At 36.7% G+C, this 27,103-nt stretch overlaps 1 protein-coding gene across 1 annotated transcript in view; it reads left to right on the forward strand.

Annotated features, from left to right (window-relative positions):
- The first annotated feature begins 488 nt into the window (after positions 1-488).
- The window catches only part of LOC129279863 (tubulointerstitial nephritis antigen-like), a 30,777-nt gene continuing 4,162 nt past the window's right edge, over positions 489-27,103 (forward strand). Inside the window, exons 1-8 of the mRNA XM_054915926.2 lie at positions 489-807; positions 10,185-10,472; positions 16,949-17,015; positions 19,090-19,197; positions 20,817-21,049; positions 24,663-24,813; positions 25,256-25,418; positions 26,539-26,584. Of these exons, the coding sequence (XP_054771901.2) occupies positions 10,196-10,472; positions 16,949-17,015; positions 19,090-19,197; positions 20,817-21,049; positions 24,663-24,813; positions 25,256-25,418; positions 26,539-26,584 (1,045 nt within the window). The 5' untranslated portion in view covers positions 489-807; positions 10,185-10,195. The remainder of the gene's footprint in view (positions 808-10,184; positions 10,473-16,948; positions 17,016-19,089; positions 19,198-20,816; positions 21,050-24,662; positions 24,814-25,255; positions 25,419-26,538; positions 26,585-27,103) is intronic.

Here is a 27,103-nt window from a genome sequence, read left to right on the forward strand (position 1 = left end):
AAGGTGATTTTGCTCCAGGAAAAAATAACAAGCTTCAGCACCAGTCTCCGCTTCCCACGGCCATGGGGGGGGGGGGGGGGGGATACACTAAAATGAAAGTACGCAAATCGTATAAAGGACGCTTACACAAGGCCAGCCCAATAATTTAGCCAGATGGAGGGGGGGGGGGGGGGGCTGATCGATAAATGCGCCCCTGCCTCGTGAATTAGTTCCAGCCACAATAAAACCCCATTTCCATCGGATACACAAGCTTCCTTTATCATGTTTATACTTTTTGTAGCCAGCCACGACTCTTTTTTAGTGTAATTTCAAAATACCATAGAAATCTCTCACAGCTATACATCACAACAAAAATGATATATTTAGTATTTACCAAGCCACCACCCCTCCCAGGACCCATGCACCCCACACATGCGCGCGCATAAAGAAAAGATGCACAACGAACCGAAATCTGACAACCCCTCCTTTTGTACTCGTTGCTTCCTAACGCAGTTCTGTCAAACTTTTAAAGAGAAGGTCAGATTCTGACACTTCGGTTAGTTTTTTTTTCATTTGAGAGGAAATCGGCATCGCGGGATCATTGTACTCTTTGCAACTTGCTCTTCACTTTGAGAGCCTGTACGTTAATCAGTTGGTTACAACGGTTTCAAACGAATTCTTTATTTCCCAAATGGCAGGCGAGATGTAAAGTTGGATTTATATGAACGCGCATTTTGAAATTAAGATTAGAACACTTGATGCTCATCACCTGATATTGATCATCTTACTCTATTCACCCGACACTGGTCACCCGAAGCTGGTCACTTGGTGAGTTTAATTGGCGTTAAGACAGTGAAGTAATTTTTTTTTTGAAAATATTTCTTAAGGTCGCGTCGCACTCTTAAACTCAAATAATTGATAACTTTAATGCATTTTGGACTACTTTCTATGATTGTACTTAGTTGATATAACCTGATCAACGTCTGTTAATAATGCAAATATAAATTGTTTTAATATCTAAATTGTTTAAGCAGGACGGGGATCCCAATTTGGACTCTTTACATATTACTAGTAGGCAGGGCCCTGGGAACGATTTTGGTGCTGGGGGTGCTGAAGTAAATCTGACAAGCAAAAAAAAAAAAAAAAAAAAAGTTTTAACACAAAATGGTGGTCATTTTCAATACATTTCTCCGATTTGACACACCTACCAGAATTCCAGGAGGTGCCTCCAGCACCCCCGCTTCCCGGGTCCATGCTAGTTGGTCCAATAAAGTTCAATTCTCATCTCACCATGGTCTTGGGTTCACTGCTCTCATCATCAACCGTTAACATGGTGAAAAATCTTCCTGTTCTAGGCTAATTAAAAGTCCTTAAAATGTGTAGTCAATTTAAAGTCCATCAAAAAGTTCAAGTCCCAAAGTCAATCACAATTCTTCAATCGAGTGTAGATTTTTTATATTGAAATATGTGCTCCTACAGATCATTTAAAGTGGGTGTATGAAGTTGGAAATAACCCTTTTTATTGTTTCATCTTCCATGCACTCTTTTATCAATACCCAAGCGATTTGCGTTCACTTTTTCTTGTGAGTCGAAAAGTATGCAAAGCCTTTAGACACTCCTGCTGACCCATGCAGTTTATTCCGAATTTGATTCGTTATTTCATTTAAAAGTCATTAAAATCATGTATGTTCAAGAGAAATGAATAATACCCGGGCCATTACTTTCAGCATGTCTTTACAAAGCATTTTCTATCAAATTTGTGAATCGTTCCAGGATTAAAACGAAAATTACACTCTCAAAATGGATTCGTGAAAATAACAGATCCGTGGTCCGACCCAAAATAATTGTCAAAATCACTGAAAAGATTCTAAATAATGCCGTTCCAAAATCACAATTTTTATCCTACATAATACGCATTTGTTTTTCGCCAATTCTTTATAAGCACAACACGATTCACGTGACATAGTGAGTAATATAATGGAGTTGGACTCTTGGAGGGGGCTGACATGAACTGTACTTTATTTGAGCGAAGCGAGAGATTAAAAAATGTGGATCTGAAAATATATGATTTATTTTAAGTGAAGATAGGAAAATGAAAGAACTTGTCAGAATTTTAAGGAGGTCAAAATATGCGGAAAAACAATAGAAAGGGATTATTGTAACAAATCGCATATAAATGTATATTTGTTTTAGGGTAATTTTTTTATGGTGTTGAAGGTGTCCAATCCCCCTTAGTCCCCATATTTGCTTACCAGTACACAAGTGACGATCAGTATTTCCCGCAATTAAATGCTGCTTTGATATTTTCTGACTTGTTCCACCTACATACCCATGTTAAGATTTATATGAATGGATCGGGTGTCGACATTCTTGTACCTTTTAGTCGTACAATATTCACTTCTTCGGAGAACGGTGGCAATACACAGTCACAAAGGAAAAACACGGCAAAGAAAAAGAGGATTAAAATCATGAACTTCTATCGACCTTCATATTTTGATAACAACCCTATTTCTTTGAGTCGGCACACCTTGTGTTAACTGGGAAAAACTTGCTTAAAGCCCCATCTTTTATCCTCCTATATTCATCCAATAATTCACGCTTGGTTTCTTCACTAATTTGTTGACCATTCGTCACGCACCGTTATCGTTCACCTGTCATGTGTGGGGTTGTCTTTCATATTGAGGGGGGAAATAATAATTTTCTGGTACAATAATTTTGCTTTCACACACAAAGCAAAGAAGATAGTTATTTAGGCTAATGGTTATTTAAAAGATGATATTATGAGTGAATACACAATTAAAGATATAAATCAAAATAGAATTATATTGGAAGCTGAAATTATTTCGCCTGGAACAATCATTGACAATGTATTGCAATTATATTTTGTCGGTATGGCTTAATCCGTAAAGACCCGTTACAATTAGGGGTACGTTTCTCAAAAAAATACGCGGTAGGGTGGGGGGGGGGGGGGTCTCCCACCTCAAATAAAGATGCCTTTTGATTTAACATCGAAACAGAACTGAGGGGTGGGGGGGCAGAGGGGTTAGTGTGTGGGGAAAGCATGTCGGTAGTAAAAAATTATACTCCAATAAATTTTGGGCAGACCACTCTCCCTGCAAAGGCCACGTGACTTATTTTTGCAATCGAAATGAGCAATATCAAAGATGGCAAATTTCAGTGTATCCATAAATAAGGGACTCACTGTAACAAAGTACCACCTTTCGTGACTTCATCAAACCATAGCAAAGAAAACAAAAACCTGATGTCCTCTTTCAGTTTAAGATATTACTTACCGGTTACTTCCCCATGATAAATTATATTTATTTCAATTTTGTCAAACTCCATTTCACGTATCATAATCTATATCGTAATATTATCTCTTCTTGATTTTCGCAAATCTGGTTACTCTGGTCTTCGCCAGTTTAAGATTTCTACTCTTTATACTTTTATTAAAAATAAAAATAAACATAATTCTATGGGGGTGATCGCTAATTTGCATCAACTGCTCCTCGTTCCTACCAAACTAAAAGCCTGTAGATCAGTAGAACATTTCAGGCCAGTTAGAAAACTTATATATCTAATGACCGAATAATGTCACTGTGAGCACTTTGAGTACCCTAGCTAGGGTGGAAATATATTTTCGCATTATAAATGTCTTTAAAGGAGAATGAAACCCTTGAAACCAGCTGAATCCATATCAAAGAGAAAAATCAAAGAAACATATTGTTGAAAGTTTGAGGAAGATTGAATGAATAATAAGAAAGTTATGAGCATTTGAATATTGAGATCACTAATGCCATGTAGATCCTCCCATTGGCAATGCGACCAAGATCTGTGATGTCACACACGTACAACTCCCTCATTACTTTAGTACTTATTTCACTTATATTCTCACTTTTATAGAGTCTATCACAAGGTGAGGTGTTCTCTTTGTGAGAGGACAAGTACAGAGGTTTCACAACATTATATAATTGATGAATCGTTTGTCATATGATTAGAATGAGCAAAAAGAGATGTTTTGGGGTATATTTTCAGTGTCCAAAAGGGGAGAGTTGTTCATCTGTGTCATCATAGATCTTGGTCGCATTGCCAATGGGAGGATCTCCATAGCATTAGTGATCTCGACATTCAAATGCTCATAACTCTTCTATTGCTAGTCCTATTTTACTCAAAGTTTTGTTGATCGTATTCTTTGATTTTTCTGCTTTCACAAAAGCTTACTTGCTCCAAGAGTTTCATTCTCCTTTAATGATAATTATTATTATTATAGATGATTGGTTCTTGAGTAGAAACATTGTCAGTGATTTTACTCTCTTAATTAGAATTCAAATCATGTTTTCTAAAATGGAATGCGAGTGTGAGATACTACGAACATCATTCATCTTGTTATGCATGGTCGTTATTATGCATAATTAAAAAAATCAATCAGAAAACCGATCAATACTTGCTTTGATGGACTTCAAGTTTTAAGTTTGTAATATAATATCAGAAGTAGTGATAAATGTAATCTTCCACACCCCCCAAAAAAAATATATTTAAAAAATGCGAGAGAGCAAGGCAACTGAGCTCCTATAAAAATATTTCCGGGGAATCGTCATAGACTCTGGGGCACCTGTCATTACAAGAGAAGAGACAATGGGAGGAAACAAAAAGCGAAATTGAAGTTTTAAGTCCTGAAAATTACGTTATTGACATAATTACCATGCGAACTGGGGTGCTAAAACGCGAAGATAATGGGCATTTTCGATTAATTTTCATTTTATCTCCTCTCTCACGTTGTATTTCACATTTTCGTGTCATTTTTGGCAATTACTACTCCTTTTTCTTCTATGTTGCAGAATTTATTGAAAATGTTACAGAGTGACAAAGTGAGATACAGAGTGACAAACAATATTATTTGTAAAGTTAAACATTCACCCTCTCCTTCATTAACCATGGAGTTTGAAAAACCTTGACATTTCAGGCATATTAAAAGAGGAAGAGGAGACTGAAGAGAAAAAAGTAAACGAAAATGAATGCAAAGGAGAAAAGGAAAAGAAGAAGAAGAAGACGACGAAGAAGATGACTAACAATAATAATAATTAATGATGAATGAAAAGGGAAAAAGGAAAAAGAAGACGAAGAAGAAGAAGAAGAAAAAGAAGAAGAAGAAGAAAGAAGAAGAAGAACAAGAAGAAGGAGAAGAAAGAAGAAGTAGAAGAAGAAGAAGAAGAAAGAAGAAGAAGAAGAAGAAAGAAGGAGAAGAAGGAGACGAAGAAGAAGAAGAAGGAGAATAATAATAAGAAGAAGAACAAGAAGAAGTAGAAAAAAGAAGAAGAAGAAGAACAACAAGAAGAAGAAAGAAGAAGAAGAAGAACAAGAAGAAGAAAGATGAAGTTATCTTCATGAGTGAAATCACCTGTAGGCCAAGAAGTTGATGTTGTTATTTCGACCTAATTTGTCAACTCAACGTTTGAACTTTTCAACTCAGGTAACCCTTAAGATGCCACAAAATGAAAGATACAACATGCATTGGGTACCACACGTTAAATGATCGTAAAATAATATTTTGCTAATCTGATGGCGTCTGATCTTCAGTTAAATTAGTGTAAAGGTCCACATCTTGGGTCGCTCTGGTCATACGCTATATGGGCATCTATGATTACGATATCAATAACAATAATCAAAGGGGAAGTCAAACCTGACCAAAAGAAAATAATAATGAAAAATATCCGTGAGGGTTTTTAGAAAAATCCATCAAATGTTAAGAAAGATATTATTATTTTTTATTTGGGACGTGATATACGAGCAGCTGTCCCATTTGTTAGGTTAAAATGCATAAATCTAAAATTGTTGATGTTTTGTTAATGCTTTTTAAAAATCTTTCCGGAGCATCTAAACTGAAGGTACAATTGAAACCATTTTCAATTTTTTGAGATAATGACACCTGATTTTTTTTTTACCATACGATATGTTGGAAAGCTGCTCTCATATATGACGTCAGAAATCAAACAATCAAAATTATAATTTTTTTCTTATTCTTTGATAGATTTTTCTCAAACCTTCAACAATATTTTTTATTATTTTTCTGCTATTTTTACGATAGACATTTTTTTCAGGGTGAGCTTCCCCTATAAATTATATGTCCGATACGGCTTTGAACATGCTACCTACACCAATATGTTCTCAACAAATCATGAACGGCATTGAAGGGGCAGGGTCGTTTCTCAGCATCTCGAACAGATAGTAGGAAGGAAACGATGCGTGACAGGAAAAGCAAATATCACCATGGTAACGCATCTAAATATACGTCTTCATTTGTCAGTTACAAGAAAGTTTTTTTTGTCATTCCTGATGAGCATTCTTATGGTTGATTTATTTGGACGCATGATGAGTAAAGTCAACTAATGTCATGTCTTGTTACGGTTGATTGTCCACGTTTTTTGTGTGTTAAAGTTACATTCATCATCATCGATTCCATATCATTTAAGAATGTTCTCTCTTTGATTATTTCTGGTTTCCCCTCTTATTTTCTTTCTGTTCCACGTCTCTCCTCCTTTTATCGTATTTGCAATACGACCTCGACTGTATCGTATATATAGTTTTTGTTCTATCAGCCAATGCCTATCATTGACATTTATGATTTACCATTTCTTCAGAATGACGTTTGTGATTAAAGTTCAATTCCACCCGAACAAAAAGTTGATTTGATTAAAAAAAGAATACTCAAACAAGCATAACACTGAAAATTTCATCAAAATCGGATATAGAATAAGAAAGTTATTTAATTTTGAAGTTTTGCTTGATTTCACAAGAAGGTTGTACAACCTGGTCAGTATGCAAATGATGGGACCATTGACATATCCCACTCACCATTTCTTTTGTATTTTTATATGAAATATTTTAAAGTTTCTCCTCATTGTCATGTGAAACAAAATTTTATTCCTGCCCGAACATGGGGAAATATCATAGTCTAAACATCATGTGGTCAATCAAGAGGGACTTTATTATAAAATCTAAAAAAAAAAAGAATCATATTATTTAACCCAATAAAAAAGTGAGTTATTGACATCATCAACTCTGTCATTTGCATATCACTGAGTTGTGCATATAACTATTTTGTGGGAAATAAGAACATCTTTAGAATGTCATAAATCTTTTATGTCACATTATGCTTGTTTTATTTTTCTCTATTGATTCAAATCAACACTGTGTGGGGGTAGACTATTTCTGGCTTCAATGATCAAACCAGAACTTTTTTTTAATGGGGGAGGGTGGTTATTTAAAATACTTATCAAGCCCCGTCCCCAGAACAGGTTGTGGCTGCCAAGAAGAAATTGATTTTACGATAAAAAAGGACAAAAAAGGAAAGAAAGAATAAAGAGATTATGACAAAAACCGGTCATGATTCCTTCCAAAATAATAAGAAAACTGTTGTCCAATCTACTTTTTATTGAAGGGGGGGGGGGGGTGTTATTCAGTAAGATAAAAGTGCACACAGGGGTTAACTTAAATTCAACAAAGTTATTTTACCAGACATTTTCAGAAGAGGTTAAAAGTACATACTCGGGAACTTTTTACCTCTTTTCGCTATCGATCTCTATTTGTCTGACTTCACGTATCTCATCCTTCTGCCTTCTTGACCTTACACTTTCTTTTCCACACATACACAAGTTGTGGTTACACTCAAAGTTTTTCTTTTGGAAATTGATAACTCAATTGAATTTAAGACTGGACAATACTGATGTTTTACCAAGAGCCGAATGGCAGCGTGGGAAATCAATTGCAAGCGATTCGAGAAATTCGTTGGGAAAGTTTGAGCAGGACATACATTTCATGTTATAGATTGCTGAGAGGAGATCATGAGAAAGATATACAAATGATATTTGATCGTTAAACCTGAGAGAGTGAGAAACGGGCAAGGGTTTCATCATCACTGGATCGGAAAAACAGCGGTGTATAAAATTTAACCAGTGCATGATTGTGTGCTACTATCAATAATACCACTTTCAGATTTTGATATAAGTTCGTGTTATAGGATGATCTATTATGTTGCTGATCATACGATCTTATTAGTATGGCGTGCGATTATAGTGCGATTTAATACGGATTCACGGTAGTTGTATATGATCTATGATTTTGTATAGCGCGGAGTTATACAAAACATGTTCAAAACCTTAAATTCATCGTAGGGAGATCGCATACAAGATCTCCGTTATCAGCGCAAGGGCATTGTGCATTGTACTGACATCGGATGATCAGCGCAGGGTCATCGTACAGTGTCGTAAGACATATGTATTTATGATCGCAGAGTGGTCTCTGTATGGCTTTGTCTCTGATCCTCTAGGATGTTCTATACAAAAAAATTGTATGATGGCCGTTAGCAATGCAAAAACAAAAATCGTAGCCAATACGATGCCACAAAAAAAATTATACTCGTGCCGATGATCGTAGCAAATGTAATCGAGACATGAAGGTGCACTTTTAAAAATACTAGTAATTTTACAAAGAAACATCGTAAATTTACAGGATATTTACCTTTTAATAACAGACGGCACAATGATTCAAATAAACCAAACGTATTTATGCAGTGATATCTAACGTTGAATTACAAGTTAAATGTAGAATAAAGTAAAAAATAATACCAACGAACTATCGTATTTTAACGTTGATTGCAGTGCATCTGTCGTATAAATAGTGTTCGTATTATTTTGTAAATTAACGGCGATTTTCATGTTAAATGAATGTTAAATGATGTTTGTTTGTTGGTTTGTTTTTTACAGTTATCCAGTTTTTGTTGTTGTATTTTTACAACCCATCGTGAGTCCCAGCTGCCAGTGATAATTACTGTTGTTTTACAGTTTTATTTTTATCAGTGTAGAGATGAAAAAAATGAAAACAGTAGGGCTTACACGAAGTACCCGTCCATGCGAACAGACTTTGCTTCTGTATCATTCGTGCATTTTCCCCATTTTAGCAGTGGAGGTATCATTTCACAAGGTTTTTTTTTCACAGAGTTGACACAGCCTTCAATCTTCCTGCTCACTCGTAGAATGGTGGATACATGTTCCTTTTTATGAGAGGATAAACCTTGAACCCTGTTGAATGCTTGAAAACATTACTGTTGACTGGCCTAATCCTAGCTGGATTGAAATAAAACTAAATAGCTAAAGGAAATAAAGTAAATTGAAACATTTGAAAATGCGAATACGATAAAAGATGTTTAAAATAATGACAACATTATAATAGTGATCATCACTGATTATTGTAACTGCTATTAATAGGACCAACACAATAATTACTGTCTACTGTATTATCAGCCAAATTGAATTGGTAAAAATGTTGCATACCAGAGACAAACTCAATACATGAATAATGACAAATAATGTTTTGCCGACATCTGGGTTATTTATATAAAGTGTGGACCTGTATTAAAAAAAAATGCAAATTTCACTTTTTGAAAGCAGCAAACAGAAACGAAATACACCTGCGCAGAGCTTGGGAGAATAAACATGTTTTTATCCAAAGAAACATAAAGAAAAAAAAGGAATGTGCTTTTACTATTTCAAATAAGGTTTACTGCAAAGTAAAAACATCCGATATCACCAAATCTGGTTTACAATATGTTTTTTGTAAACTGGTTTACAATATGTTTTTTGGTCAAGATTTTCTTAAAAGAAAATTTATTAAGGTCGTTGGATTTTGTCAGTCCGTTGCTTTTACTAATCATATACATACCATTCTCTTCCTCATTTCCATGCCACAGCTATTGCCATATTTCAGCAATAGATTAACCCATTATTGTGCTGCAATTCAACAAGGGGAAAGGGGGGGGGGGGACCAAGCAAAAAATCACAATCAGGGGCCTGTTACATAAAAACTTTTGCCAATGGAAATAAACAAATAAAATGAAAAACAAAAACTCTAGCAAAGAAAAATATGCTATTGACAATAACACATTGAAAAACTGTGGCTTTAAAAAAAGCAAGATTTTTTTAATGCAACAGGTCCGATATATTTTTTCCCCACCACTTTTTATATTTTTTCCCCGTTTTTTTACTGGCCCCCTTGGTTCCGCGGCCCCTGCAACAGGTAAGCCATATTCACTTAATTCGCTTCAACGTGTTATGTGTAGAGGTAGCTAACCGGATATCCCAATGTTTCATGTTTTTGTACAGATCCTCAAACTGTTTCCCTGTTCTTTACCCAAATCAAAATCATCTTAGATCAAATCAAGATGATAAACTTTGCGTTTCGGCGTCTCCTGTTCTCGGGTGCGTCACTGGTTCTCTTGGCAATGCTGCTCGTCCCTGTCCCGACCAAGGCCCAGTACTGTACCTCACGGGGATGCTGCCCGGGGAGAGACGATGAATGCACCGCTCGATACTATGATACCCTCTGCTACTGCGATGTTTTCTGTAATATGACAGCTATGGATTGTTGCCCTGATTTTTGGTACTACTGCATGGGGGCGCCACGCCCAACTCTACCGCCAACCGAAGGGCCGAAATACGGTAAATACACATATTTTATTCCTTTTATGCCCCCACCCCGCATCTCGTGGATGTGTATCGTGTTTGCAAGACTGTTGACATGGTTGAAGCGGCTGGGCTCATAAAACCTTGTATCTCAGAATTTAAATATTATGATGACAGCTCAGAATAAGCTAGATTTTAGAGTTGTAACATGGGTATAGCATTTTTATTTTGCCTCAAAAGAGATCTTCACAGCTATCAAGAGACTGCCACCATTGCAATATTTCCAAAATACAGCCTTTTCTAAGCTGCCCTCAAAATTGTCAAAGTTTGAGGTACGAGGTTTTATCAACTCAGAGAAATATAATCACACCCAGTGGCGTACTAGTCCGGCAGCCCAGGAGGTTTATTCAACCGAAAGCCGGACAAGCAAATGACCCCATAGCTGGATGGCATGGACCCTGAAGTTTACAAAAATGCATTGCTGCCGGGTTCTATCCGTGGTCTTCTCTCCGAAATGACGTAATATATGACGTCATTACAAAATGGCCCTATTTCACAATTTTTTAGACATTCTACACATAGCATGAAGTCAAGGGAGAATATCTCAGCAAAACCATGCATGTTTTGTATGAAACTTTCAAAATATATTGTTCATATAGTGCACAAGAGATATGCAAAATTTCATGAACATAAATTATTGTTTACATATGCAAATCACGTAATGAAATTTGCATATCATTAGTTTGGGAGATTTCTTGCTTCAAAAATTGTCGAAAATCGATTTAGAAATTTATTTTCTTTTTTAGTGTACTTTATTTGATATATTTCCTCTCAAGCATAATATCATTCTCTTCATCTATATCTCTACTTTTAGAAAATATATGCCAGTAATTGGAAATGACATTATAGACTGTGATTTCAGCCCCCTTTTCAATATGGTGCGCACATAGAAATCGTGCGTTTTGGGCCTATTTTCACCATATAGCTGAGGTGTGCGAACGATATGCCTACTTTATTGATGTTTCCTGCATTTTGCATGATATTAAATCTTCCAAACAACATATTTTCATCTTCATTATGTCTCTGCTGATAAATAAATTATTTCAGCAAAGATTGATTGCCCACTGGGCAGTCTATAGGCTTCGTTTTCAGCCTAGTTTTCAACAATGAACCTATACCATGTATGACTGCGTTATGTAGACGAATCGGAAATGGGAGTTCCTTTGCACCATCATAATATATTTTTCACTCAACGTTTTTGTATTTGCCTGAAATGTCTAGTTAATGAATCTTGATGTTCCCTTTGCAAAATCGTGTCCAACGGTGTTCAAAATTGATATATTTGGCGGCCCTCTTGGATTTTTTTTTAAAGAAAAGTAATTATTTTCATATTTTATTGCACAGAGTGTGACAATGGGACAATCTTAAATGAATGCGCATTTCACTATGATTCGGATAGTAGAAATCGATTTAATTCGTTTACTGGACAGCTAATATATTTTGAAATAAAATTCATCCCGAAATTGCCATGATTTTGGTCAAAAAATTGCATGTGCATTGATATCTATCTGTTCAATCATTAACATCAACAACTATTGCACAATATCAGCATTCGACACGAAAGAATATATCGATAATACTGAAACGCTTCATGACCGTATGTATGTCTTAATTTGCTTAGTTAAAGGGCAAATACCATATATTACTTGATATTGCGATAAAATGACACCAAAAATCAACCTCTGTAACATTATATTTTTCTCTATCTGCTACATATAAAGAAGTGCTGGTACAGCAAAGCCTATTCCCTCTGGGGACTGTCAAAGTTACCCACCCTTTTTACGTATTTTACCCATTTATGGGAAAATGTGCTAATTTGGAGCGCCGATTGAGGCAAAAAACGATTCTGATATGGAATAAAGCCACTTTCATTCTTTGAAACTACATGGAGATAAAAGAGTAGAGTTTCCTCTATCTGCTACATATAAAAAAGTGCTAGCATATTGAAGCACCCCCCCCCCCTTAAGGGAGCGTCGAAATCACCAACCCCTTTTTCATATTTCACCTATTTATGGGAAAATGTGCTATTTTCGAGCCCCCATTAAGGCAAAAAGTGTTTCTGCTATGTAGTAAAGCCGCTTTTATTGGTTTAAACTATATGGAGACAAAAGAGTAGAGTTTTTTCTATCTGCTAGATATAAAGGAGTGCTGGTACAGCAAAGCCTACCCCCTCTGGGGACTGCTGAAGTTACCCGTCCCTTTTACGTACTTTGCCCATTAATGGGAAAATGTGCTATTTTCGAGCCCCCATTGAGGCAAATAGTGTTTCTGCTATGTAGTAAAGCCACTTTTATTGGTTTAAAACTATATGGATACAAAAGAGTCGAGTTTTCTCTATCTGCTACATATAAAAAAGTGCTGGCATATTGAAGCATACCCCCTTAAGGGGGCGTCAAAATTACCCATCCCTTTTTCATGTTTCACCTATTTATGGGAAAATGTGCTATTTTCGAGCCCCCATTGAGGCAAAAAGTGTTGCTGCTATGTAGTAAGGCCACCTTAATGGTTTTAAACTATATGGAGACGAATGAGTAGAGTTTCCTCTATCTGCTACATATTAAAAAGTGCTGGTACAGCAAAGCCTACCCCCTCTGGGGACTGCCGAAGTTACCCGCCCCTTTTACGTATTTTGCAAATTTATGGGAAAATATGCTATTTTCGAGCCCCCATTGAGAAAAAAAGGTGTTTCTGCTATGATGTAAAACCACTTTTATTGCTTTTAAACTATGTTGATACGAAAGAATAGAGTTTCCTCTATCTGCTACATATAAAGAAGTGCTGGCATATTAAAGCATACCCCCTTAAGGGGGCGTCGAAATTACCCACCCCTTTTTCATATTTCACCTATTTATGGGAAAATGTGCTATTTTTGAGCCCCCATTGAGGCAAAAAATGTTGCTGCTATGTAGTAATGCCACCTTTATTGGTTTAAAAATATATGGAGACGAAAGAGTAGAGTTTTTTCTATCTGCTACATATAAAAAGTGCTGGCATATTGAAGCATACCCCCTTAAGGGGGCGTCGAAATTACCCACCCCTTTTTCATATTTCACCTATTTATGGGAAAATGTGCTATTTTCGAGCCCCCATTGAGGCAAAAAATGTTGCTGCTATGTAGTAAGGCCACCTTTATTGGTTTAAAACTATATGGAGACGAAAGAGTAGAGTTTTCTCTATCTGCTACATATAAAGAAGTGTTGGCATATTGGAGCATACCCCCCTTAGGGGGTCGCCGAAATCCCCCACCCCTTTTCCATATTTTACCTATTTATGGGAAAATATGCTATTTTCGAGCCCCCATTGAGGCAAATAGTGTTGCTGCTATGTAGTAAAGCCAGTTTTATTCTTTTGAAACTACGTGAAATTAAATGAGTAGACTTTCTTCTATATGCTGCTAATAAGTGGTGCACAGCAAAGCCAATCCCCTCTGGGGGTTCCCAAAGTCACCCACCCCTTTTCCATATTTTTTCCAATATATGGGAAAATCTGCCAATCTTGGAGCCTCTGAAGAAGGTAGAAGTCGATATGCTAGCACTCTTTTTACATGTAGCTGATAGAAAAAAGCCTATTCTTTTATTTCCAAGTGGTTTCCAAAATCAAAACTAGCTTTACTATATAGCAGAAATGCCCTTTTGCATGAATGGGGGCTCAAACACTACAATTTTTTTCAATATAGAGGGAAAATAGACTTAAAAGCTGGAAGAGTTCGGCAGCCACTGAAGGGGGAAGGCTTCAGTGTGCTACCACATCTTTATATGTAACTTATAAAGAAGATCATACTTTGTCATCTTTATGTGCATACAAAACAAAAACAAGGGCTTTACTGCAAGGCAGAAACACCTTTTGCCTCAATGGTTCTCCAAAATGACGAATTTTTCCGAGAAATTGGCAAAATACGAAAAAAGGATTGGCTGACTTTGGTAGCCCCCTGAGGGGTAGGCTTTGCTATGCCCTAACTTCTTTATATGTAGATGATAGAGAAAAGCCGAAAAGCCTACTCTTTTGTCTCTAAGTGATTTAAAGGAAAAAAAATACATACCCAAAACAAAATTTGGCCACATTGGGGGCTCCGAAAAGCACGATATCATAATAGTCAAGCTACGGATAAGGGTGTGATGGTAACCTTCTACTGGCTCTTGTGGGACTATGCTTTAAGGTGCCCGAGAGTAATTGCATGCAAAATGAAAATGCAGAGCAATGCCTCGATCCTCTATCTTTTTCAAGAGATTTAATTATTATAAAAAAATACTTTGTGTAGAAAACGCCTTTTACCCTCATACACATGATACAAGTAATATATCGATCGCTAAGCACGTTACATGCATTTCTGCATGTTAGGCACATCAACAAAGGCGATGCAAGATAAAACAGATAGATGTCAATGCAAATGATTAATTTGGTTCAATTTTTTTTGGATAAATTCTTGTGTTTTTTCAAAATATATTAACCGGACTATTCAGAAAACAATTTCAACCGATTTTTTCTATCCAAATCAAAGTGAAATGCGTATTCATTTAAGATTGTCCCATTGTCACACTCTGTGCAATAAAATATGAAAATAATTACTTTTCATTAAAAAAGGTCAAAGAAGGCCGCCAAAGATATCAATTTTGAACCCCGTTGGACACGATTTTGCAAAGGGAACATCAAAATTCATTAACTAGACACTTCAGGCAAATACAAAAACGTTGAGTGAAGAATATTTTGATGGTACACAGGAACCCCCTTATCCGACTCTATTACAACGATGCAGTCATACATGGTATAAGTTGTTGAAATCTAGGCTGAAAACGTAGCCTTTAGACTGCCCATTGGGCAATCAATCTTTGCTGAAATAATGTATTTATCAGCAGAGACATAATGAAATTGAAAATATATTGTTTGGAAGATTTAATATCATGCAAAATGCAGGAAACATCAATACAGTAGGCATATCGTTCGAACACCTCAGCTATATGGTAAAAATAGGCAAAAAATGCACGATTTCTATGTGCGCATCATATTGAAAAGGGGGCTGAAATCACAGTCTATAATGTCATTTCCAATTACTGGCATATATTTTCTAAAAGTAGAGATATAGATAAAGAGAATGATATTATGCTTGAGAGGAAATATATCAAATAAAGTACACTAAAAAAGAAAATAAATTTCTAAATCGATTTTCGACAATTTTTGAAGCAAGAAATCTCCCAAACTAATGATATGCAAATTTTATTACGTAATTTGCATATGTAAACAATAATTTCTGTTCGTGAAATTTTGCGTATCTCTTGTGCACCATTTGAACAATATTTTTTGAAAGTTTCATACAAAACAAACATGGTTTGGCTGAGATATTCCCCCTTGACTTCATGCTATGTGTAGAATGTCTAAAAAATGGTGAAATAGGGCCATTTTGTAGTGACGTCATATATTACGTCATTTCGGAGGGAAGACCACGGATAGAACCCGGCAGCAATGCATTTTTGTAAACTTCAGGGTCCATGCCATCCAGCCATGGGGTCATTTGCTTGTCCGGCTTTCGGTTGAATAAACCTCCTGGGCTGCCGGACTATACCTGGTCTTCAATCACAAATGAAGGATTTCGTACCAGAAAATAATTTGACAAGCAAAAAAAAAAAAAAAAAAAAAAAAAGGTCTTCAAGCTCGTCAGGGGGGGCAATAAAGGTCTTCAAGCTCGTCAGGGGGGGGGGGGCAGGGATACGTGTTTTGCATGGGTTGTGGCTCGTCAGGGGGGGCAGACTCCCCCCTTTGCCCCCCCCGTAGGTACGCTAGTGATCACATCATTAGGTATTGAAAACCATTCCTTGATCAGACAATGATCTAAACATTCGTTCCGACTCTCCAGAGACCAGGCATGTGCCTACTCTGATATCTTCATCCAAGGACCCTATACCACATGCTTCATCCAATCATTTTGCTACTTGAAACCACATTTATTTACACTAACACAATTTTTTCTATCCATTTCTGAAATGACATCTTTTGTTCTTTATTCGTGCTTTTTTTTACTTCTTGAATCTTAACCCCTTGTTTTAAACGACTGAGGGTCAGTTTGCAGAGGCTCGCTCGCTTTGCTGTCCTAGCAATAATGATTGATGAATAATGTCTAGTTGCACTTGGAAGGGTCAATTTGGTCAATCCTGAAAGAAAATACTTCTAGGAAAGTAGATTTTACGATTCAATGGAATTAAAAAAAGTTGAATATATTATTTCATGATAATGTAAGGATTGGATATTTGTACAGGATGCCCATCTATATGAAATATGAGGGTGTGTGTCGAGGGGGGGGGGGGCAACTCTCATCCCAGCATCTGCGCCAGTGCCCTCAATCCGTATCTCCCTTCCATTATTTTTGCCCTGCTTTCTCGGTCTACCCCCTCCCTTTCTGTTCATCGCTACACTGCCTCACTCTTTCTCATAATTAGTGCCTCATGTGACTTAACTTTCAGATTACTGCATTTTCAACGGGGTCATTTATAATCCTGGAACATCTATTAAACGCAATTGCAATACATGGTAAGTTGAACCTTTGGCACTAGGCCATAGAACTATAGTAATATTGCATACGTATGATATGGCAGTCAGTAATTGATAATCGATTTATTGGTTTATCATTGTTTTTTTTAAACAAATATATATGTTGACTATCTTATGTATTAAAAATGATTAATTTTTACCTGTTTTTCTAAAAACATTAATATTCAGTGGGTACTTTATACTGTCCTTTCCCTGTTTAATACATCATAAAGAGCGTTAGGCATGACTGGCATGTTAGAGGTGGGTGATAAGAGTATTCATTGGTTTTATTGCATGCAAACACACCTTTTATAAAAATTTCATGGAACGCGACGAAAAATAATAATTTGAATTTTGTTTGGTTCACTGAGAGTCTATTGAAGTTAAATTCGAACCCAATAAACCATGAATGAAAAACAAATTAAAGGTCAATAGTATTTACTAAAGTATATCTCTTCTAATCTTCAATGAACCCTGATTTCTTTCTTATGGATTTTAGCCATAATCAGGGGCCGCGGAGTGGTTTGGAATTTTTTTTATTATTTTGCTTTTATTTTAGGGGAGGCTGGGCTGTAAAAAAGTAGATTGACTATTTCACGTTTCTGTACATGATAACCCCAAATACTAAAGACTGGGGGATGCTTAACGACCCCCGATAACTATATTCGACGATGATTATACATTATTTTTAGGCTCGAATTATGTTCTGAGTTTTGAATTATGTTTACATTTATTTATGATAGCGTTTGTTATCATTTTAGTTCCTTTGTTTGGAGTGAATAGGACAACCCTGTACTTGTCTTCGGATAAAACGCAATAATATGATCTATAGATAAATTAATAAAGAAGAAAGAAAGCAACGATATGGAACATCTTATAATTGATTGATTGATTGAATTATACTTGATTTGTTGATTGGTTGATTGATTGGCAGCTGTCAATCTTCCCTGGTCTAAATCACATGAACAGTTTCAACGCAAGCAAGTAATTTGAATTAGTAAGGCGATTGTTTGATTTCATTTTTGTGAAGCTATATTTTTTTCAAATTACACAAGTCAGTGATATTCAAACTTAAGCTTAACCTGAGTGACTGTATGCAAATAAAGGAAACCGATGATATTACATATCTACTGTCATGCCTATTCAATTCATATCTCAATATACAGTATATCACAATTGATATCTTATATCATTCTCCAGTCACTTAAATATATATATTTTTTTCAATACCAAATCTTGTATCTTAGATTGATTTTATTTAATTCAGAAGTGCTTGACACAATAGCCCCTACCCCGTTCCCATACAGACCGTTGTGAATTACATATACTTTATGTTAGTAGATAATGGCAGAAAATGCGTTAAACCTTATGTCACATGTCACAACAAACACTGTAAAAAACGAAGTGCTAATTTAGCACTTAAGGTGCTTGTATAGTGACTGCACTACGAGTGCTGATTTTCTAGTTTGAATTTGAACTAGAAAATCAGCACTCGTAGTGCAGTCACTATACAGGCACTATAAGTGCTAAATTAGCACTTCATTTTTTACAATGTATATGGACTAGCAAGTCTGTTGAAACGTAAAAAGAAGAAGATGATGAGAAAGAATGCGTGTGTGTCTGCGGGGGTGTTGGGGTGTGTGTATATGGAGGGGCAGGATAAGAGGTGAAGTCCTGGGAAGAATACAATGCCCTACATACAGTGTGTTCACAGTGGATTTACGGCGTGTAAAACAATGTGTTATCACATTCACATTGTTCAATTTGATCCCCTGAACATTTTAAGTCGTAAAAGTCAACTTTGTCATATTTGTGAACTCCCTGTTAACAGTCGCACTGTCGAGGTGTCTACACTGTCTTGTGAAACTATCTTCACACTTTAGAAATTGAGCATTTAAAAGTGTGAATCCCAATACAAGCACACCGCGGACACACTGTGAACACACTAAGTGACACTGTGTTCTTGCAGATAAATAAAGAGAGAGAGAGAGAGAGAGAGAGAGAGGGGGGGGGTACAGTTAAGAGTGTATTTCTTGTGTATGACATCTTATATTCTAATCAATTTTGATTGTAGTGTATGTAGGCTTAGCTACGACGGTGACGCTGAATTCGTGTGCGAGGATAATCCATGTCTCGTCGATCCAATCACAATAGATGACGTCAACGACGACTATTACGTCGGGTAAGTCGGCAAAATGAAGAGTAAATGCGTAATGCCAAAAGTTTACTTTTTTGTCTTTATCATCTTGTTAAATATGCCAAGGTAGCTGAAACATCTCTTGTGAAAAGGTGCAAACAGATATAACAATTTTATTATAAATATGATAGGTTGCAAGCAGTTTTAGCAAAAGATTTAAGCATGGAGGGAGGAGAAAAATCCCAGTTTATCATAATCGGCTGGTTGAAAGGATATGGGGGGGGGGGGGGGGGAGAAGAGCAGTAGTATCATCATGATCAAATGATATTCCAATTGTCATCTACTCCTCATTCATCATGATAATCCTATGACTATTATGTGCGGTATGTTCCATTCGCAGTCTTTGAGGCTCTTCATCAAAATATGTAATAACTGTATTGTCGCATGTCAGTATTGTTTTGAAAATCCATTAAAATTCATTCCATATCTCCCCGGCTGGCTCGCAAGTGTAACGAAACACATCCACGCATACCTCCAGTCACAACAGATAATAAAGCAATGAAGACATCATTCTACTGAATAAATAGCCTCATTCTGTCAATAGTAATTCATTCCAGTTTACGTTGACATTAGTGTTAAAAGGTAGCTTTCGCATTTACTACGGGGAAACTATCTACAGCGCATCGATTCCTTTGACAATGCAATTAAAATCACAATGAAGAGCTGAGAGGCTTTGCAGTCGAAAGTTGGTGGACTAGGACAACAGATCATTCGAAGATTTGCACCGGACGAACAATTGCAAATACGTCGTTGTCAAGAGATTTCGATGCTGCCCCGGTCCACAAACTTTCGACATAACCTCTCAGCTCTTCATTCTGATTTGACTTGCATTTTCAATGGAATCGCTGCATTGTAGGGAGTTTTCCCGTAGTAAATGCGAAAAGTCTGGACTGTTGGTCCCAGGTACTGAAAGTATAGGTTGGTGGGGTGGGGGGGGGGGGGGGGTTGGGGTGGCATTTGCACCCGTTGTTCCCATGATTGAAATTTATATAGTAACCGTGTGATAAAAATTCTTAAGTTGAAAAGCAGGCGTGATTTAGATCAGTTTGTGACTTGAGTAGGATACTTATGACATTATTTATGCCTATATTTTTTGCCTTTATCTTGTTGGAGGAATCGAAAGCTCTGACTTGGTAATATCTCCCCCATAAACTCAATTGTTACCGCCATTGCTAGACATCATTGACATGGTTGACATGTTTCATATTCTGCTCGGCTTTTAGTTATCATACCTCTGTATTCACATTTTGTATGATCAGTGAACTTTTATGCTTTGATCAGTGTTTAGGATGTGCCTTCATGCTCATTATCATTTTTTTTTCTTAATGCATGCATGCAGTTCAACATGGTGTCATGTTACATATTTAATCATAACAGAATTATTCATAAACTGAGTGATTTATACGTTTATTCTAGAAGTTTATCTTGTTTGTAATCATCTTTTTGTTCCTTTATCAATATTTCCCCTTCATGATTTAGAATTTTGCGTTCGTATCACGATCTGCATAATTATATGTTCATATATTTCCCTGAACTGCTGAAGATGAGATATTGCTTTCATTATTAACCCACTGCCACATTTAATAATATGACAAATTTTGCAGATGGAGAGCAAGCAATTATTCATTTCTATGGGGGTTGACCCAATCAGAGGGAGTTCTGTACCGTCTTGGAACGTTCCCTCCTGGTCGAGCCGTCTCACAGATGGTTGAGGTTATCATTAACCCAGAGGGCGCACTCCCTGAACAATTCGACTCGAGAGAAAACTGGCCTGGACTCATCGGCGAGGTCGTTGATCAGGGTAACTGTGGGAGCTCCTGGGCGATATCGACCGCTAGTAAGTCAGCATTAAAATCATAGCAGATAGTCTGAAATGCATTCAGCTTTATAGGGCACACTAAAATTGAAAGAAATCACATTTTTGTAATTTATGTTGTTTTCCTTTAAGAGTCTGAATAATTTTGTTGTTAACGATTTGTAAGAATGCAATTTTTCTGACTTGAATTTTTACAGACTATACGGAATATTGATTCAATTCAATTTTTCAATTGACTGAAAACATTCAATTTATTTCTACCATCCTCAGTCAGCATAAAACTGAACAAAGAAATGATCGTGCCAAATACAAAATAACAGAAATTAAGGATTTGTGACCCCTGGGAAAGCATTACCTATAAAAAGGGGGTAACCAATTTTAAATACACATTATGAAAATAATAAAGAAACTACAGAAAGTATCGACCTACCTAATAGAAAGCGAATTGAATTTTTGATGTTGATAAGTCAAATTTGCTGATACAATGTTGGAAAATAATTGTATCGGCCATTTCATGAAACGTGAATTTTCTTGCAGTTTCTAGTTGGGAAATCCAATCGTTTTATTTTTTATTTCTATTTTTGGGGGGCTATTCGAAACAGATTCAAACATTTCTGCGCGTGGGCTTACATGAGCGACCTAGTTACGAGATCTTTGTGATTTATTAGCTGATATATACTGGATTGCGATATTCTTAAGTATGTCAAGTTGCCATCTATTTTAAACCTGAAAACGTTTTGGACAGTTTATTGTGACAGCGCTGCGGAATAATGCCTTTTTGTAGTTGGAAAATATCAATCAACTTGGTTGCAATAGCCCAACCCTGATCTATACCTTTTTTATCAGCTTTATTTTCTTACATTGTTCGTTTCAAGTGAATACCAGCGCTGTAGTTGGAACACGATGAATAGCCTACGATCTACATGCATCCACACACAACAGTGGACCGCCGCACCCGTTTCATTTTAATGACTTTATAATCGGATTTGTCACATAATACCAATCGATTTAAATTTCAAAACTATTTTTTTCAATGAAAACTTCTTATGAAATAAGATTGACGGCTGCGCCGAATTTTGATTCGTAAAAATGTAATGCAACTGACTTGATTTTGTTATATTTGCCACATCACTCATTGTTTCGTTCTCTTTACTCATCGTGTCAAAATCATTTTCGGAGGTTATGTAAATTAAAGACGGATGATAAAAATAGCATAAGGTGAAAAAGTGGGATATTATAACTTAAAGAGAAAAATATCTTATTAAAACACGAGTTGCAACATTCAACAACAACCCGTTAACGCACAAGGCAGATGTATTTATTACACTTTTTAATACAGAAACCCGTAACACAGAAATAGCAATTTTATCTTACAGCTGGGTTTGTACAAACCCTTTAACTAAACATTGAGCTTCGCATCAATGTGCTCAGAATATTCGGAACACCTGCATTTTCAGGCACAAGAATAACGAAAAAAAGTTCATTCGGTTGATATTATTCCTGATGCGCAAGGTTGTAAATTCTCCAAGGTCAGCTTTGTTTTCTGTAACATTAAGGTTAGGCTGCGAACATAAGACTGCACCTTTCCCTCTTTCCTCTATTATTTCCTTTTTCATTTCCTAACGATCTAGAGTAATCAACTGAGAGGGCTGTTTTATAAAGCAGTTCTTTATACGCGAATCTTTAGGCACGTTCTTAGGTGCTATATGTATGTCAGCTATATAGGAATATCTCATTTACAACAAGAAAGTTCCAATGAACAGCTACCCTTGACCATTATCTTTTTGTGAAAATTATTGCGTGCCGTTTTCCCATCGCTTGGTAAGATTAGGCGGCTGTACTAGTCACTGTCGTTTCCTCCTGCTATTTATGTGACGCGCCGTTTTGCACAAAAATGATCATGCGCAAGATTTTTAAGCGAATTTAAGCAAGTGCATAAAATGCAAAACAATATTTTTGAAACCCCCCAAAAAATAGATGCATTACAGATGTTGCATTTATTTTAAAGCCGTTTATGGATTTTGCTGTAATCGAACGATACAAAATATTCTAACAAAATCAAGATCAACAACTAGAGCCACAATGGTTGTTGGGAATGGTATGCAAATGACCAGAAATGAAAACAACAACAACAAAAAATGGCGCGCCATGATGGTCACGCTCACGCATGCGTAATTTCCGGAAATAAAATAACATGTGATAGATAATGGGTCCTGGATAAAATGTCTACTAAATTTGACAGCATTTGGGTGAGGGATGGGACCAGGGAATGGATGACAAGAAGAACGTGTTAAATGAATGGGCTTTTTGGCGGACTAGGAATAAGAGAAATGAATACGACGGAATAGGAATTCAGAACGCGAACGCGAACTAGGCATTGTCGCCGTTGTGTCACTTCAAAGAAGACGACGGATTCTAGGAATTCCGAACGCGAACAGAAACAGGGCAATGTACTGTAGCCTTGGGCGTCAATGCAACAACCACCACTGTTCTCCTGCTATCCCTTGTTCCCATTTATAGATAGGCTTGATATTTTCAAGTCTTTTGCGAGCGATGTCCATTAAAAGAATGTGAATTTTCTATTTAATCGAGAAGTGCAAATAAAAATTATACTCAATTTCTTTTGTGTAAAGGTTTATACATATGATTTATGACATTGTTTGATTTTTGTTGTCGAATTTCTCGGCGCGTTAGATGTTTATTATCACTTTAACGTTTTATTTCACGTTGGTTTCATTAAATCCATAATTTAACTTCATAATAAGACTTCCTACATTGTCTGCTTGGTGCAAAATCCATGATATTTCTTAAAAAAAGGATTAAGAAAATAAATAAGAATCTGTGTTCGGATGTTAAAATGTTTATCCTGATATACAATCATAGCCTACATATAATTGTAAACATTGTTGCAAATACGACAACGGTGACTTTTATACAGGATTTGGTTTATGATTATCAGATTTACAGTTAGTCATGCCATTCAATTTGTTTATTTTTCAATGTGATAATTGGTTTTGACCTGTTGGCAGAATGATAATTCAAACTGAATTTTTAGAACGTACAGAAAGTCAACTGCCCTCCATTATTCATCGATTGATCTTGGGTTTTATTATACATGTATGTTTTTCTTCATACGATCATGAAAGTTCATCTGTGTTGGTTGAAAATAACAAAAAGTTGAAACTTCTTATCTAAACACAAAGAAAAGATCGGCAGCCGAAAATCTCGAGGTAATTCTTCGATTTTTTTTTTTTTTGTGTTGAGATAATTTTTTTTTCAACTTCATGTCGTTTTCTTCATGTTATATTTTTGTTGATTTTCGTCAACCAGTACACTTCGCCTGGTCACTCTCTTCATTGGCCCTTGCATCCCCTCTCTTTTTCTGCCTCTCTCTCTCACACACACACACACACACACACACACACACACACACACACACACACACACACACACATACTCTCTCTATATTTCATACTCCACCAGTAATGTCATGGCCGTTATTGTTGTCTTTTTTTTTATAAAGGGGATCATTCACCACAAAGAATATTTACGTCATGCTATCTGCGACCGCATGGCGGCAACATACATATTCATTACTATTATACTTATTACCTCCACCGATCCTCTCATCCAGGTGTTGCCTCTGATAGGCTTGCAATCCAGTCGTTAGGGGAATTGAATCCTCGTCTCTCTGAGCAGCATCTGTTGTCTTGTAACTTCCGAGGTCAGAGGGGATGCAGTGGGGGCTACCTCGACAGGGCTTGGTATTATCTACGCAAGTCAGGGTACGAATCACTTTCTGACGAATAATTTTCCATAATGATTCGAGCAAGTTGGTGTTCTAATCGAAAAACTGTAACATATTTTTGACCCAAAAGATAAAAACGAGAATGATCCTTTTCTGAAGTATACAGAAAATAAAGAAATATAGGTGAAAAGCCAATTGAGAATACTTAGTAGGCCTACATGTTTTGAGATCGAAAAACAGACATTTCCATTTTTATTCGTTATATTTATAAATTCATTACATTGAGTTCTTACGTGTTTGGTGTGTCGCCTTCTCATCCCATTGAACCATATTCTTCATATTACATTAAATCATTTGTCGGGAGGGAGATCATGGGGTGGGTCCCCCTCAATTTTTTCCAATAAACTTACTTCAAATACATACTCATCTACTAATAAAGGCATTATGCTTTGACTATTTTTTGTTTCACCTTATGACAGGTTGCTGTCTCGTGCATGCTATCCATACCACAGTGGTGTTGCTGAGGACACTGTTATGAGGAAGCTCCAGTGTCGAGTCCCGTATGACTCTAATCGATGCCCCGCCTCTGGTGTGACCTCCGACCTCTACGTCAGCACGCCTCCGTATCGCATTGCTGCCAGGGTGTGTATACTTTAAAAGATGATTGCATTGCGTCATTTGGTTGCGTCATAATGTAAACGACATCTGTGTTTAGTTGGTGATTAGAGAAATTATGGATTCAAGTTCTAGTGGAGCAAAAAACTTGTGGGAGGTTTCTTTTTTAATCAAAAGGACATTATGATAACATCTTCCGACGTCTTTACACTGACGTCGTCCACAATGGTGTTGGTTTTGACAGCATCTATGATCCAGAAATCATACCAATAATTACAACAGAGTGGTGCAAATTTCCAGTTATCGATTTGAATTCCGTCAGAGTTCACCCAGGGGTCGACAACTTGAACCAACCAATCAGAATCAGTTCTGTTTTGAACCAGCTAATTTTACACTGATCTCACTGGGCAAAGTAGGTATTCATGCAGACACATCTTTGGTCACCATCACCCCCATCCCCCACCATGAACACCGATCGACACCCGTGAGTGTAGATCCTTTGCTGATTCTTGTTTATTGTGCGACTGAGGCTTTAGAATTTTTTCTGTCATGCTACATTAAAACAAGGTATCTAAAATGGTAGAAGGCACAAGAAGTCTTTTTGTGACGTTACCGGTTTTTTAGCACTTTTTGACGAAACTAATTCGATTGATTCACACGCTTCTGAATTCGATGGAGTCACAATACGGTGCGCCACCTATCGGTTGCAGCGGGAAGTCCAAATTTCGCAATGCCCCATGAGAAAACTTCGACATCCGTGCACGCGCGAGCATTAATTAAAGTGCATGCATGCATGCGATTATTCAGCGCTGGCCGACGCGGCTCGACCGGATATGCTGTTTACCGGGTCCAGGAGGTGGGAGAGAAATTTGCACGCATATTCATTTGGCAAATTTAGACCGTTTTTGATGAATTCTTGCCATATGGTTTTCAGTTTTGAAGCATCTCAGTCACTCTACAGTACACTAGCATTGAGCATTGCCTGCGCGCGATGTCGACCGTACCCAGCAGTTAGAAGTTTGGCCTGTTCGCTGCAACTGATAGATGGCGCACCATATTGTGAATCCACCGAATTGAGCGTGACATCCATCCTCTCCACATCTGTTATTACAGTTATATTTATCTGATTTATTATTTTTGTTTACAGGAAGCAGAAATCATGACTGAGATTTACCGGAATGGTCCGGTGCAAGGTAGGTTTTGTTTATATATGTTAGGGTAGGTACAGCACAAGAACTAGGCTCCCATTTCTCGCCATTAATATACCTTTATCATTTGACGATTTATAGGCATCCCTTACCTTTAAACCTTCAAGAATATTCTTTTCTAATTCTTTTGCTGTTATTGAAATTAATCTATTATCATGGTGAACTGTCCTTATGTCCTCCATGGTGATAATGACGATATAATCAGTTTAAAAGATAATTATAACCCAAAGTTATCTTCCGCCGATTGTTGATATGAAGATTAAGCTATGCATAATAGTGGTATCGTAATTCCCACAAATATAGCATTTCCAATGTCTTTTATCATTATAATTTTTCTTATAAAGCTATCCGACGGTAGGCCCGAGGGTGAGGCTACTCTTATATTTATTAAACATGTTTATGATTCATGAATATTATGATTCATCCAGTAACTTGAAATATCAATCAGCTATAAATCTTGTATTATAATTTATTAAGACTGTTAGAGGACAAGTTCACCCCAAC

The sequence above is a fragment of the Lytechinus pictus genome, chromosome 17, assembly GCF_037042905.1.
Source record: "Lytechinus pictus isolate F3 Inbred chromosome 17, Lp3.0, whole genome shotgun sequence".
In the NCBI taxonomy this organism is placed as follows: Eukaryota; Metazoa; Echinodermata; class Echinoidea; order Temnopleuroida; family Toxopneustidae; genus Lytechinus; species Lytechinus pictus.